This window comes from Populus nigra, chromosome 4 (assembly GCF_951802175.1).
Source record: "Populus nigra chromosome 4, ddPopNigr1.1, whole genome shotgun sequence".
Taxonomy (NCBI): domain Eukaryota; kingdom Viridiplantae; phylum Streptophyta; class Magnoliopsida; order Malpighiales; family Salicaceae; genus Populus; species Populus nigra.
In genome coordinates this window covers 12,159,159-12,176,319 of record NC_084855.1, presented here as the reverse complement: position 1 = coordinate 12,176,319, position 17,161 = coordinate 12,159,159, and the positions used below count along the sequence as shown (strand labels likewise).

The 17,161-nt window shown below is 31.1% G+C and overlaps 1 protein-coding gene across 1 annotated transcript; it reads left to right on the top strand.

The window, feature by feature from the left end:
- Positions 1–6,959: 6,959 nt before the first annotated feature.
- Positions 6,960–12,912, top strand: LOC133690799 (probable E3 ubiquitin-protein ligase RHB1A). Its single transcript, XM_062111062.1, has 6 exons — positions 6,960–7,260; positions 7,407–7,431; positions 7,650–7,726; positions 8,155–8,443; positions 8,599–8,708; positions 8,990–12,912. Exons 1-6 carry the CDS (start codon positions 7,198–7,200, stop codon positions 9,017–9,019), a joined length of 594 nt encoding a protein of 197 aa, XP_061967046.1. The 5' UTR covers positions 6,960–7,197; the 3' UTR covers positions 9,020–12,912.
- The last annotated feature ends 4,249 nt before the right edge of the window (positions 12,913–17,161 follow it).

Below are 17,161 nucleotides of genomic sequence, written 5' to 3'. Positions count from 1 at the left end.
GAAGATGTGATGTGTGCTTTAAAATAGTTATAATTTTAAAAAAAAATCATCACACTTTCTATCCAAACACAACTTTTAGAAATCGATAACCGTAACATAATAACATTGTAAAAAGTAAATTTAAATAAAATAATCATGTAGAAATTAAAGATCAAATTTTGTGAGTTAACTCGAAATAACTGAATTATTTTATTATTTTATTATTTTTATCTTTTAATAGTAGGTTGATTAAGAATTGATTTTCATAATTTTTTTAATTTTCTTTTTATAAGGTTATTATTATCTCTTAATACTACTTTTTTTTCCTTCTCATTTCTCTGGGTTTTTTATTTAATTCATTTTCTTTTTAATTTTTGCCTTTAACATTTAGTTGGATGAAAATTGAGTTTCATGATTTTTTTTCTATTAAATTATCATGGTCTCACAACCTAGGTTATAAATTTATTGGGTCAACCTAGATTGAATCGAGTTATTTTTTTCTTTTACGATTTCTTCATTCAACAATGAGTTAGTTTAGAGCTAAGCTTTGTAATTTTTTTTTATTTACTTTCTATAAGATAATCTTGTTTTCTTGATTCGGTTCGCGAGTTTAGTTTGTTGGGAATTGGACTTCATGTTTTATTTATTTATTTATTAAATTATCTTAGTCTCATGAATTGGGTTGTGGTTTGCCGGATTAACTCGAGATGACTTAAATTGTTTTTTTAATTGTTTATTTTTTGATTTTATCCTTCAATAATAGATTGATTTAGAAATGAGCTTCATGTTTTTTTTTCTTTGGGGTAATTATGTTCTTATGACTTGGATCACGAGTTTAGTTGGTTGAAAATTAGAATTTATGATTTTTTTATTTGCTTTCCATTAAGTTATCACGATTTCATGATTTTTTTTGCCTTTAAGGCCATGCATTTGAATCTATGTATCTCAACCCTAAATAAAGCCACTTACTTTTATGGTATGCATGTCATTTTATCACCAATTGACCCATAAAGTTGTGACAATTATGTTGAAATCATTTTAAGCTTAGTTAATGATCTTTATGACAAGATCATTTTCTTTTAAAAATAAAACACTACCATTCATTAGAAGCTATCAACTCAAATGATTGCCATATGCCTATGTGTAACTATTTTTTCCTTATCACCATGAAAGTAGATATGGTTGATAGATATAAATATGCTTTCATGAAACACAAGGTAACTATAAACACTCTTTTTACATTCTTAGTCTAGTTTTTCTTCATAACTCTATGTAAAAATACCTATAAAAGCTCAATATAAAACATAGTCTTTAAGGTTTCATTTCCCTTGTAATCTTACTATTGTAAGTATTAGAAAGGCCCCTAAACAACACAAGAGACTTTTTCTACAGGTGTTTGTGAGCCTCTAGTAGTATCCTTTTTCTTTAATCATACATCCTGATTTTCTTCATTGATAGGCTTAGATTCATGAGGTTTACTACAACTTGTCCGTAGCTAGAAAATATCACATATCATTGCACCAAATCTTCACATATTATTTCATCAAAAACATGCCTCACTTCATTGATTGATCTATATTTTCCATACAAATCAACTAGAGTACTGATAAAACAATTGAACTCAAAATCCAATTTCACAATAAAACAAAACAATTCTCTACCAATCTCAACATCATTTAACTCAAGAAATGTGAAGCAACTTGTTAATAGTTATCACATCAAAACCTATCTTATCAAACAACATTTTTATAAAATAAAAAAGACCATGTAGATACTTTACTCATAATCATTACGCTTGTAAGCAATAAGCTAGTAAATAAAGTATTCCATATTATTTCTCCCAAGCATTTCATCAAATAATCTATGTGTATCATTAATCTCTTTGCATTTCATATAAATATTCAAGATGATTTTAGAAATATGATACATTATAAAATCTCAAATTTATAATTTGTGAATGTAATCATTTTACTTCGTAAACAAAACCCATTTTGGTAGTGATTTTTAGGACTTTGGAGTAGATATAATGGGCTGAGTGAGAATCAGTTAAGTGGGTTGACTTTATGAATGGTTGTTAACGATTTGAGTCAATCAGGAAAAACAGAAATGAGTTGTTATCTTTTATGGCATATTTGGCTTATAAGAGAATGGAATGATGGGATCAATAATTGACATTCAAAAGTAGACGGTGGGAATGGAAAGACTTTTAATATTTTTTTTACAAATTATTAATAATATATTTTAATTAAAATCTAAATTTTTTTTTGAAAAATAAAAGATCTAAAGGGTTACAAACAAAGGCTAAATGTCCAGGCTTAAAAGGTTGAGCCTATGCACACTAGCCCAATGGAAAGAAAGACAACTTTTCTTGCTTGGCTTTTTTTATTTATTTAAAGGTAAATGACACGTTCATATTAGTAGTATGATGCATCGTCTCCAAGTTTAGATTCCAGTCACCACCAATGGATGGGAAGTTCTCAGTCCAAGTTTTGGAACCCCATAAAACTATTTTCAACCCTTTCACCGGAAAATACATAATAGGCATTCTAAAAATCATATTAAATCTATGTCTAACATCAAAACATTCTTCAATCAATTTAAAAAACCAAAATTGAATCAAATGAAAAAATATCTCAAACACAAATCTACTTTTACTAGCAAGATAAAAACTCTAAAACATCTTAATGACACTCTTCTCAACAAGATGAACCTATTGACACCAAAATCATCCTTTTGTTATTCTTGAAATGGGACAAACCGACCTCTCTCTAACCCTTCCTTTTCCAATGACTTTCTCTATCTTTTGTCAAACACAAAGATTAAAACGTTAAACAAATAAAGTTTAAGGTCAAACACACATTAAAAAAATATAAAGGATCAAACATTTACAGGTTCAATATTTGGAGATCAAAGTGATTTATAATATTATTTTTTATACTATAAATTTAAGTTAGATTCCATTAAATTGAGCTCTAATTATGTTTTGATTTTTTATCAAACATTTTGAACTTATAAGAATATACAAAGAAAAGAAAATCTGAACAAACAAAAAATACCAATATAACATGTAATGATGAAATTGAGAAATAATAAAGTGCAATGATCAAAATGAAAAAAAAAAAACATTATTCACCGAATAGTTCCATCCACAATGCAAATGTATGGTAATATATAGTACAAAAATTCATCAAATAGTTCCATCCACAATGCAAATGCATAATAATATATAGTACAAAAACCATATTTATTGTATAACAAGTTTGAGTTCCAATGAAGATGTTGCGGGAGTATGACTTTTGGATCAATAAACCACAACCTTTATATAATCACTAGATAGGTAAAAAACAAAAGTTTTAAAAGCACTTACGAGGGAGGTGAATTAGGAGCTTAATTTAAGATTTAATATCTTAATTCTTTTTTAATTTTTTAACTCCTTAAAATGCCAAAACTATGGTTCAATATTCTTTTTCTGTATGCTAAAATTTTTCCTTGATATAAATATCCTGTACTTTGTTGAAATAACCAATCATACACATGTATAATTATTCAATGTATAAGTGCATAAAGTAGAAGAGATAAACAGTGAGAGAGACACATCAAATTTATAATGGTTTGATCAATCTTGCCTACACTAATTGAGTCATCGTTCAATTATTCACTAATCACTCATGATCTACTTGTGAGTGAGACCTTATCAATAATCTAATTTTTCATGAGTTTAAGATTAAAAAACCCTACACTCATGGTCTTTTTTAAGACTTAAGATCTTAACATTTCAATAGCTTATAACTAAGATTTTTTCAAGTGATTTTATTGTCACTTACACTTTCATAATGGATAATGTCTCATAAATATTTATCACACCTCATACTAATAAGAAGATTACAGTGAATTAAACTCAAGTTTTTATAAAAAGTAATCAATAACACACGCGCCAACCAATCTGCACTACATGTTTACTCTAACCCATTATATTTGTTTTGTAAACCCTCGGTTAAAAAAAAAACATTTAACCCATAAATGATACAGGTCAATTTGAAATATAAATGGAATATTTCTAAGTAATTAGAAATAAAACTTTAGGGAGAAAGATGTTTATGTTCAATAATTTAAAAGGGGGTCGAGACTGGATATCGAGTTAAATGAAAAATACTGAACTAGACATAAGAGCATTGTGGTAAAGAAGAAAATTCTAACCTATAAATACATGTTTTTTTCTTCTTCTTATAACCAACAACAATAATAGAGAGGGGGGGAGATAAGGCTTTTGATTTTCTTTCTTTAAATCCTTAAGAAAAACACAAAAAATAAGTTAAATTAAAGTGGTTAAGAGAGTTTTTGATGGATTAAGAGGAGGGATTCAAGCTTTTCTATAGTTTTTGCGCTTGGAAAGAGAAAGAGAAAAAAAAAAAGGTGAAGAAAAATGGTTTTTCTTTGCAAATTTCTTCTTGAATTCTTGTAAGAGGCGAGAACTACTCCTACCATGATTAATTATGATTCTCATGCGTTTTGGAACTTGGCATGTTGTGATTTTGTTATGGAAAATTAAATTGAATGTATTAGGTTGTTTTAATTGATGATTTTGCTTTAGAAAAGAGCTCTCAATTATAAAAAAGATCGGGTCAAGTGGAATTAACACAAAATTGAAGAAAAACTCATGCCTCCTTTACATGGAAGTTTCAAGGTTAGTGAATTAACCAATGTTTACTCATATTTTTTTCCGTTGTTTTTTTTTTAATTTTTTGTTTTTATCTTTCAACATTCGATTGTTCGACAATTGAGATTTGTGATTCTATTTATTCTGCTTTCAAACATGGTTGCTCTATTATCACGACTAGATCAAAAATTTCGCATCTTAATCTAAATGGGCTTATATCGAGTTTTTTTTTTTACTTTTTTTAATTATATTTTTTTCTTGATTTTCATTTTGCAACATTTTATTTGCTAAAGGTTGAGTTTCTGCTTTTTCCTTTTATTTTATATGAGCTATCATATTCTCATTTGATTTATTTGGAATTGGTCTTCAAACTTCTTCTCCTGCTTTTCTTTCTATGAGATTATCTCAATTTTATGTTCATGGTCACAGAATCTACGAGTTAACTTGGTTCAACTAAGGGGTTTTTTTTGTTTTTTTTTTGTTAGTTTCACCCTTCAACATTAGATTTTTTTATACTTCGGATGGACTCAAATCGGGTTTTTTAATTTATTTTTGTTATTTTTTTTATTAGTTTATTTATTGTTGTTGTAATTTTTATTTAAATTATTAATTCAGCTAATGACTTGATTTTTTTAAAAAAAATTCTTAATATTTTTTATGTTGAATTTTTTAACTAACACGTGTAATACAGGCAATAGATCCAGTTAATGCTAAACCATATAATAATAATCAAGCTGCAGTAATTTTTGTAAAATATACTTCATTTAAGGGTGTTAGATTCATGAGTTGACTCGTAAACGAGTTAATTTATGCTAATCGTGCTAAATCGCTCTAGAAACTTAAAAATAGAAGAAATTGAATTAAAATCAAATAAAAACAGTAAAATTAGGTGAAATAGAATAAAATCACGAGTTTAAAACCGGTTTTACGATTTCAACAAAATAAAACATATATAGCAGTATTCTAGCCCTCCACATCAGCATCAGCCAATAGCCACACACCACACACAACATTTACCCTAATCTCTTTCTCTCAGTCTCAGGCTCTCTCTACAATTAACCAGCTACTGTGAGATCGGCGGCTTCCTCTTCATCAACAACACTCTCTTTTTTTCCCATTATCAACGACTTTTCTAAGTAATGCAAGTTGTCAAGTTTTACTCATCTGAAGCAATCAACATCATATTCACCTGCTTCTTAATTGAAACAGGAAATAAGGGAACTGCGAGCTTTGGGTGCGGAGAGCAACATTAGTGGTTACACCTCGAGTACTGCTGAGGCTCCTGATCAACAGCAAACTTTCATGGAAGCAGGTCTAAATGGCTGGTTTCAAAAGCCTATGACTTTTGAGATAATAACTCCATTTCTTTCTAACCTCACAAACATTAACTGATCTAGATTATCATGAAGAGAGATCTGCCAGTCGATCCATGAGCTTTATGCATTTACTTTTGTTGTTGTTATCTGAGATTTTATGCATCCCAGTTGTTATCTACGGACTAATTCAACATTCTACTTAGTTTGTCCTCATGAAAATTTATCAGTTATTCTGTGTCTTTTCCAGAGGAAAGAAAAATTGTCATAAATGCTTGAAGAAAAAATAGATTTTGTTGCTGCAATGTCAAAAAGTTTACATTCTGTGTATACCAGGGAGTCAGGGACCATATTCCACGTTCTTGGTTTAGGCCATTTGAAAACTTGCAGGTGATTTTTTTAGGAGAAGGTGGAGATCCAATAAAAGTTAAATTCTGGTAGAAGTTTGAAAATGGGAAGAAACTTGGATATGTGGAATGTAAATTGTGAGAGAATAGAGTGTAAAAACAGAGAAGTAATATAATTTTTTATATTTCAAATCATCAAGCAAAATTTAAATCTCCAGAAGTTTTAAGTGTTAGCTAATGAAAATTTATCAACATGAATAATTATATTGTATTTTTAAATTATGTATTTATTTTTATTTGAATTATATATTTTTAGGTATTTGAACTATATATAAATTTTTATTTAAATTATTTATTTTAAAATGTTAGAATTATATATAAAATATATTTTTTGTGCTGTGTTTTTGACAACCTTAACTCCATTAATTAATTAATTAATTAATTAGGCAAAAGACTCGACTCAACTCAGACTCGAAGGGATAATGAGTCTGTATTATCAAAATGAGTGGAGCGCGCAGTGAGGAAAGCAGCAACAGAAAAAAGTATAGCAACAAAGACAAAATTACAAAAAGCAGAGTCACTCCTCCCCTCCCCTCCCTTCCCTGTCCTTCCCTTTCTTCTCACCGAATCGTATTTTGCTTCAGCGTCTCTCTTCAGGTAAGCTTCATCCTTCACATCTTTTAGTACTGATAGGCATCTCTTTGCCCATTTGGGTTCCGAATTTGACGCATGATAGTGTCTGCTAATAACTTATGTAGTATTAGTTTTTGTGATTTTTAAGGTGATGATATTAGTGACACGTATAAACTATACTGTTCTTTTGATGGGAAATAACAGGAAGCTTAGCTATGCCACAACCATTGGTACCATTTATTGAATAACAGAAGCAAGATTGCAGGGAATGGGAGGTTGCTGTTGTTCTTCAAGGAAACCTCATTTAAACGGAACGCCCGTGTATTATTATGTTAGTAATATTTACTTTATCCTTACTCTCGAAGTATATGTATATGATATCTGCCGGTCATGTTAGTTCTAGTAGATTTTGGTTGACATTAATGTTGTGTCATTATGGTTTCTTGCTTCTGTTGAAGTGGATGTGGGTTCTTGCAGGGCGAAAGCTGTGCTTTTCGGAATTGTGCATAGGATTCGGAACCAGCTAGAGTTTTAGGATCTCTCTTTGAGGTTTAAACCTGGGTGGGGTTGTTATAATACAAGATGGCGTTTTTGGTTTTCCCCATTTGCTCCAGTTTATCCTCGTATAAATGCACTGCTATAGAGATAGTTTTGAAGTGGAGCTGGGGTTATTTAATGGCTGTTACACCTGTGAAATGTTACACTTTGGTGTTCAATCAGTTTGGATTGGGAAAGGAAAGGCTATTCTTGAGAATGTTTTATGCGATAATGGGAGAATTTTAGGGTCAACGTTGCACGTATAGGGGACAGAACATGTTATAACTCAGTTGTTTTAGCCATGAATATAAGCTTAAAAACATGCCTCTAATTTTAGCTTTCTAATTCTTGCACTATTTCACAATCCGTTCCTTGAATGACAGCAAGCCAAATAGAGAAAAACCTTGATGCTGTTCAAAAGTGCCATTTGATTGATCAATTTTTGTGAATGATTGCTTAATTGAATTGTAATCTATAGGTTTGAGGGAGCTTTATTGTTGAGATTCTGTAAGAGAAATGATGTAAGATGCAATTATAAATAATTCTTAGAACAGACTGATACTCAAAGTTTGTATTCTGCACTTTTTTTCTACTCCATTTTACAATGACATAGCCTAAAACTACTACCACTTCAAGCAAAATATCTTGAAAATGGGCTCATATAGGTTCTTTTGGCTAACAAAATATCATCTTGAATTTGAATACATCAACGCCTGATAGTTTCCGCCCCCCACCTGTGCCTCTGCCATATGATGTGGTTTTGGGATGTCCACAATCACCAGATTCTGAGTCTGTTAGGGAAATAATTAGTCGCAGTAGTTTTGAAACTTTGGCAACATGTGAAGATCTTGAAGAATTGGACTGCAAAACTCATGCTAGTTCATTTCTTTTCTCCCCAAGGAAGTCAGACGTGACAAAATTCCATGAACCTGTTGCATCAGCAACAGAAGAAGATGCTTGTCCGATATGCCTTGAAGGTGTGGTGGTGCCTTTTCTCATAGGAGATAAATGCTGTTTTCAATTTATGTTTTTACAGTTTTTCTGGATAAAGAGAAGTAAATCAAGGTCGTTCCTGAATTGATGTGTAGTTGTCCAAAAGTAATTAGTCAGCTTTGTCTGCTTGCATTTGCAGAGTATGACTTGGAGAATCCAAAACACATCACGAAATGCGAACATCATTTTCACCTTTCCTGCATTCTAGAGTGGATGGAAAGGAGTGACATCTGCCCCATATGTGACCAGGTTTGCCTCTTGTAAAATGACCTTATGTGCTGTCAGTGGATGATCTTAGTGCTCTCTTATTACCTATGAGATGATTGATGTAATCTGGAATTCCTTTTAAATAGCCGCTTTGTTATCCCCTCGAGGAATATGCTATTTAGTTGGTTGTTTCACGTAAAAGATAGAAGCAAGTATGAGGGAAAAAAATTACTCTTCATGCTTTTGTGGAATGACTCTACTACTCGCTATTGACTCATGGTTTTTTTATACATTTATTTGCACTCTGCTTTTTTATGTTACAGGAAGTAATAATTGACCGCACCTACAATTAGTTGCTGTCTAATGCTTTTTGAGATGGAGGTTTTTTGGCTGTTTCAGTTAACAGCTTGCCAACTTTAGTGGGCTGCGGATGGTGTCAATTCTGTCTCACTGCTGGTTGGTACAGTGCCCACAGGTTCATTTTTAATTTGGTCTTGCTTGGTTTGAAGGGTCAAATTATCATTTTGTGTGGCTCCTCTTGAGAAGTTTAGTGGTAGTAAAGGAATGAACTTTTAGGACTATATGGAAACAGGTTTTCCTCTGTTTGTGCCTCTATATCCATGTTAATACCTCGGTTGCTAGTTATGAAATGGATCTGCAGATAACTACACGGTTGTTGGAGGGAGTACATGCAAACCATGTACCTTCAAGTTAAAAAGCAAATGGTCAGTGCTGTCTTCCATGTTGTTTTAGCATACTATATTTCTCTTTCTTTTGCATATTCTTTTCTATTTGCTTGTTGTATGCTGTGTATAGTTGTTCTTTAAAATTGCATCTGTTAGTTTCTGGATGAATTCAGCATCTAGGAGTCGATGAATGTATGGAAAGCGCATTGAACAATGAAAAGGTATACTGTGTGAACTCAGATTGACATGGCATTAGATGTATGCCTACTGTTTAATTTTAAGAAAAAATCTTGTATAATCCCCTAAGATGCATGCTTCTGCATATCAATTCTTTGTATCTTTCAATTGCCTGATCACAGATTTATAAGCTCCTCCCATTCCTTGTTACTGGTATTATATAAGAATTGTAATACCTTTTCTATCTACGATCTTCTTTGGGAAACTAAGTGAAACATATTTCTAGGAACTTCTTACATATTTCTAGGAACTTCTTTCCAACATTTTTTTGAATCGAAATTCAAGAATTGGCCTTGATATTTGGTAGAAGGGATGGTCAATGGTCAGGTTGGGTTAGTGTTTTTTTTTAATGTTTTCGCACCTGACTTGGGTACCTCCATAACCATCATTCACTTCCGATCGAATAAGGGGAGTTGAAAGGTTTTTTTCACCTATTGAGGTACCCAACACAATCTTTTTTATTTTATTTTTTTGAACTTTTTTTTTAAATGATCTCTTTAATGTTTTTTTAGCACATCACGGAATTACATTCTAAAACATTTACGCAAAGAATCTCACAAATGTGACCAATAATCTTATTTTTTTTAATCACATTTAAAAAGCAATACATGTGATAAAAATATAAATTATGTTATTAAATATATTAGTGATTTATGATAAGTAGTACATCAGTAGTAATCAGGATCATTGTCAAGATATCTTTTATGTTTATAAAATGTTTAGTTATGTGCTCATCATTTGATTAATAACTTTATATCATGTGTTTTGAGAAAATATATGGAAAATCAAATATCATCGTGACGCGTTCAGAATGAGGACTCCACTTGGGAAGGTACTGTTTCTGACAATATTGGACTAAACTTTGTGTATTTGATGTGTTTAAATTTTTGCAATTTTATCTTTTTGTTAATGTTTTTGTTTCCGTGCATTTTATAGAATTGTCTTATGCATCACATGTTTTAATTTTTGAAAGCACACACAAGCTTCTAAGTTTGGTGAGGAACTAGCGATCTATCCTATGATTATTGGTCAGGGTTCAGATGCGTGAAACACCCAACTCATATCTGAGTGTCTGCTTGGTAATGGTGGGTATACATGCCTTAATCATTTCTCGCAACACCCCTACACTATCTTTACGAAGATCGTCACTAGGTAGATATGAGACCCTTTTGAGACCAGTTAGAAAACCTACCCATGTTCACATAATGAATAGAACCCATCTTTACAAAGGTATTAACACCCTACTTGAGGTAAGTTGCATCGCGATTTGATGTGATAAAAAAAGTTTTAAAAATTGTCTTTTCATCGGATATTAGAAATACAACTTACGTGTATGTTCATAATCCTTCACCATAAGTAAGTCAAAACATTAAATTCTTCTTTATTCTTTGCAATTTTATTATAAAAAAAATCCATAAATAAAAAAAAATTACAAACAACACTCATTTTCACTAAGATGTTTTTTTTTGTTTTCTCTTTTTTACATCCACATTTGCACGCTACAAATTAAAAAAATTCAAAAAAACTAAATAAATATTACATCAAACAATTTGGAATTTACAAAATAAACCAAAAAGAAATTCAGAACAGTGCCGGACAGCCCTCTGAGATTGTAGGAAATGTGGTGGGTTGGCTGGGAAAGGAAAATGTGTGGTGGTCGGGCATGTGTGGGGATGAATAAGAGGTGCTGGGCTTGGGAGAGAAAAATCAAAACCAGGAGGGCAGCGACTTTTTGTTTTTGGCCAAGAGGGGGCGATCGGCTGGTTTGAAAGAGATGAGTTTTTAGGGTTAGGGTTTTTTGTGTTCCTTTCAAATGTGCGAAATTGCCCCTCTTTGTGTATGTGTTGGAAACTTTTATTTATAGGCAAAAATATTGTTAGGTCCCCAAACTTGATCTCTCAACTTCTTTTTTTTTTTTTGTAAATTTGATTTTTCTTATCAACATTAACTCGAATGAGGAAAATCATTGATTTTAAAAATAACGAGTAAAAAGTCACGCATTCAAAAGACCTTTGAAAATTTAAATCTTTTGAGAGAAGATATTGAAAATGCTAAAAAAAATTTTGAATGCGTTTGACTTTTCATGTGTTATTTTTAAAATCAATTATTTTTCTTTTTTGAGTTGATGTTGATAAGAAAAGTCCAAAAAATAAAAAAAATTGAATTTACAAAAAATGAAAGAAGTTGAGGGACTAAGTTTGAGAACCTAACAATATTTTTGTCTATAAATAGAAGTTTTCAACACATACAAAAGGGGGGGGTAATTTTGCACATTTGGAGAGCACAAAAAAAACTCTAACCCTAAAAACCCATCTATTTCAAACCAGCCGGTTGCACCCACTTGACAAAACAAAAAGAGCAGCCGCACACCCTCTGGTTTTGGGATTTTCTTCTTCCTTGGCCGCTCCATTTGTCTAGCCACCATCTCCTTCTCACAGTCACTCCTTTTCCCACCAGCCAAAGCATTTCCTTTCATTGCTCACCGGGCTTTCCTCCCAAAGCCAGCACCCCCCGCCCTTCTGCCAAAGAGAACCAGAGAGCAAAAGCTTCTAGCCCTCTCTGCCACTGCTCTCTTTCCCCCTGTTTCCCTTTCCATTTCCCCCCACAGATCGACCTCCATTTTTTTCCCATTTCCTTTCGCCCTCATCCAGTAGATCTTACCTTCTTCAGCCTTTTATGCACACCGACCTCCACAAAGACCCGACATACCTAGAGTCGTTCCCCTTTACTCTCCCATCTTGCTGGCTGTTTCAGTTTCTTCTTCACATCATCACCAGCCATCTTGCCAAGACCCAAAGTAGACCCTCCAACATCAACCCGCACATGATTGGACCTGTAGATCTAGATCCATTTCCAACCGAACCCCCTGACCGAACAACCTCCTCCCATATCCACCACAACTTCAGCGGCCCTGGACGACAGCAACAACCAGATGTGCCATTGGCAGAAGGAAAAAACTAACCGAGAGGAAAAGAAGGCTTTGAACATATCTAAAATCGAACAAAATTGTTTGTTTGTTGTGTTTCCTTTGCTTCGCAGGTGACGTTGCTTGTCACCACCGGCGAGGGAAGGAAGTTGGGCCAAATCCACTTGCTTCCTGAGCGTTGTCTGCGGCGGCGCGAGGAGAAGAAGTGTCGTCACTGTTCCTGAAGATCCAGGAGTTTTCCCACCATTGCTATGAATTTTAGGGGTTTATTTTGTAAATTTGAAATTGTTTAATGTACTTTTTGTTTAGTTTTGAATTTTTATAATTTGTAGCCTGCAAATGTGGATGTAGATAAAAAAAGAAAAAGAAAAAAGAAAAAAAACATAGTTAAAGTGAATGTGGCTGTATTTTTTTTTATGGATGTTTTTTATGATAAAGATGCAAAGATAAAAGAAGAATTTAATGTTTTGATTTGCTCACAGTTAAGGATTATGAACTTACATGCAAGACATTCCTAATATATGATGAAAAGAAAATTTTTAAAAACTTCTTTAACACAAAAAAAAACCATGAATCATCTTATTTTAGGTAGGGTGCGCTAGTGGTACTAATGCCTTCCATAGTCACAACCTGTCCTTTACTCGTGAATCTCTAATAAAGACCAGTACATTGAGGTTTTCTAGTAGTCTTCAATCAAATATTAGGTGGCGACTCCTAAAGAACAAACTAACGAGCGAAAAATTGTCAATCGACGCCGCGCAAGTGACGTGTGATGGAATGACGACTCCATTAGGAATTTCTCCTTTTGGGTAGGTCGTTTATATGTTCTTAATTGATACCATTATTATAAATTAAAATTTTAAAGTCAGAAGCGTATATTGGCTTTTACGAGGATTGTAACATAATATTGTAAGAATAACTAATTATATATATGAACAAAATCAGAGAAAAGATTTTTTTTATTTATCAAGTAAAATTTAATTCATAAATAACTTAATATATAAAATTGAAAAGAAAAATCAATTTAAAAAACAATGAAAAAAAGGAATCGGGTCTGGTAATTTATCAAACCTGTGACGCATGTAATGAAATTGAGATAACCTCATAAAATGAAAATAGAAATAAATTATGAAATTAAATTTCTAATAAAATTAATATTGAAAGATAAAATTTAAAAATAAATCAATTTTAAAAAGAACTTAAGAGAAAGGCTAAAAGACAATCTAGATTAATTTTTTAAACTTGTGACTCAGATTATTAATATGAGATTATCTCATAGAAGATAAACTGAAAAGAATCATGAAGCTTAATTAACAATCAATCAAATATTAAAAAATATAATTGAAAAAAAAAATTAAAAGGAAAAAAAAAACAAAGATTAAATTTGACGTAACACGTTGGTATTTTTTTAGAGAATTTATGCGGAAATTAAGGAGAGAAGAAGAGAAAAAAACAAAATTTCATGTACCATCATTTTATACACGTGTCGCACCACTGATAAGTGCAAGAATCTTTCAAAGCCACCAAGAAAGGCAACATTCTAATACCATATGTTGTCACACGTGGTTTGAGCATGACGATGTCTTTTATACCCAGAAACTATCAAGTAATTTGAAGTGATAAAATTCAAGAGTCGAAAGAATTGAGTGACAAAAAAATACGGCATTATTATAATTCATAGTAAAAATTTATGTGTGAACAATGATTCCATAAAATCAAAAAATGTTTTTTCTTTTCTTTTTTAATGTAATTTGATCTCCAGGTGTGCTTTTGAATCACCACACCAGAATCTACTACAAAGCCGTAAGAGACTAGCTATTACTAACTGAAGTTTCTAAATCCATTTCAAAAAAAGAAAAAGGATTTGCTACAGAGATCATTTTCTTCAGTAGTTAGACACGGATATCAAAGAGTGGTTTCAACTTTATTTTTTTTTTATTTTATTTGTTTATTTTTTTTTTAGGGGGGGAGCTGGGGAAGTGTAGCTTCTTAGAGAGGCTGCTTTCAGAGATGGCCGCCTCTCTCGTCGTGACTGTCCCAATCATAGCATTCATGGTCTTTGCTGTAGAAGGTTTAGTGGATTCTTATATTTCAACAGTGGCAGTTTGTATTATAACTTGAAAACATGTTTTGCTTAGAATTGCAGTGTCATAATTTTTAAAACTACATAAAATCCTGATATTCTTCTGGATTGAACACAACTATTTAAAGTCAGATGAAACTATAAGGTCAAACGAGGTGGCAGATTGTTGACTTCAGGAACTTTTGAACTGATAAAATTCTGTGTTTTTAATTTCAGGCAACACTTGCCAACTTTCTTTTCTTTCTTTTTCACAAAATAGTAGGGTTAATTTTTTTTTTAATTTGATATCTATAATTCGGTATCAAGGTTTAAAAAATTATAACTTGCAATCTGGGTTAACATAAACTTTTAAATCAAATAAAAAAAATCAAATTATCCCATATATAATATACATTACAAACTCAAATAAAAGACAAATACGAAATCTTCTTTCCTCCAAACACAATTTCTCTCTCTTCAATTATCATTTTGTCCTTTTCATAATGATATGATAACTCGAAAAATAGCGAGGAAAAAGATCGATGCAGTAAAGCACCAGGAAAAATAGCGAAGAATGATGATAAATCTGTTTCTGGGAGTGAAAATCAGGAATCTCCTGCCAAAAATTGTTTATCTGTAGATAGGACCCTGATTACGGTGGAGATGGTAATTACTTTGTTTTGTCCTGTCTTTTGTTCAATTGCATGCTTGCTTTATAAGTTCAGCTCTATTAATTATGAATTCTCCACCACTGTAGTTAATGAAAAGCAGTCTCCAAGTTCATTGCTGGCCCAGGAGGTTGATAATAAGATCAATTCAGGACAGGCGTGCCAATAGATTTTGTGAATTTCTCCGGAATCCATCAAATTTTCACCTTTTGCTTCAAGGAATTTTGGTACAGCTAGCAGTTAATTGTTCATCACCAAAGCTTCCATTTTTGGAATGATTTGGTTTAATAAGGTCAATGCAGGACAGAGACACCCGGACCTGGGTCGCTTGGTGTTGGGGTGCGCCTGGTTTATTTGAAGTTCGGTGAAGGTGGTGGCTATGAAGTTCGGCTGGATTGTGGGTTTGATGAGGATATGGGTTTATGGCTGGAGATAGTGGCTGGTGAGGGATCAAAGGAAAAGAAAGGTGGCGGGTAGGTTTAGTATTTAGGGGAAGAAGATGGGTGAAAGATCAAAGAAGATGACTAGGTCTTTTTTATTAATGTGAAATTTGTAATATTAAATGTAAAGATTTTTTAGCAATCAAATAAAAAATTAGATAATTTTTTATGATTTTTTTTGGATGTGTCAGTACAAGATGTCAACTGTTATGGGTGAACTATTAGGATGGAAATTGTAATTTTTTAAAATTTGATAGGTAATGCAATTTTGAACAAATAATAAAATGATAGAGTTAATTTTTCAAAAAATAATCAGAGAAATGACATTGATGGTTGTATTGTGAAGAACATCACAACCACACAGATAAATTTAAACAACAAATTCAATATATTATGTTGTTGGGAATACCGTAACCTATTAAAATATTATATTTTTAGTTTAATTTAAAATTTAAAATAATATTTATCCACTACAAATCAAAATAATTGATTATTAACGCTATTTTATTCTCAATAATTATGATAATTATTAATTAAAATGGTTAGTTGCAGTCAAATTTTTTTTAACTTAGTAGTTTCATTAATAATTATGTTAACAATTTAAATTTTAATAAAGTTTCTTAGTAGGTTAGTTGTGGTCAATTTAAATTTTAATAAGAATTTTTAACTTAGTAGGTTAATTAACAATTATAAATAAAATGACGTTAGTTATTTTAATAACTAAAAATTTTGGAATAAAATTTCTGATAAAGAATTGATCAAAAAAGAAATAAATATTGAAAAAAAAACTTATAATTTTGATTCTATTTCAATAAGTCACGCTATTGCATTGAAATAACATAACTCAATATGCTATTTTATTTATATTTTTTTAAATTGTGCTAATTTATTAAAAAATAAATCATAAGCTACTTGAGGAACAAAAAACTCTAAAATTCTAACACGATTTTTCAACTTTCAGGCACTGAGAACCACAAATCTCTCATATTTAATCGTAAATTTTTCTTTAAAAAAAACATTGAGTATACAAGTTGTTTTCTAAAAAAATTCAAAAACTGATACGAGTATCTAATTAAATAAATAAAAAATTATTTATATAAATAAAAAAATTCATTAATAATAACAAAAAGAAAAATTAGAAAAATTAAGAGAGAAATGTAAACCAAGATATCTAATATCGCAATATAAATCATTTATTCAATTGTGTGTAATAAATTTATTTATAAAAATCAATATGTTACATAAACCAATATACACATAAAATTTATTGAATAAAATAAAAGAAAAAACTTTTATGCAAGACTGCACAGATTAAAAATTGTAAAAAAATAAATATTTTTATTTTAAAAAATGAGTTTAATCTATATATAAAAAAATTATAGATGAATCACGTTAACCTCGTAAAACTGAAACACACTTTATATAATTAAAAAATAATTTTTTTTCAATAAAACTAAGAAATTTTTTTTTTGTCTT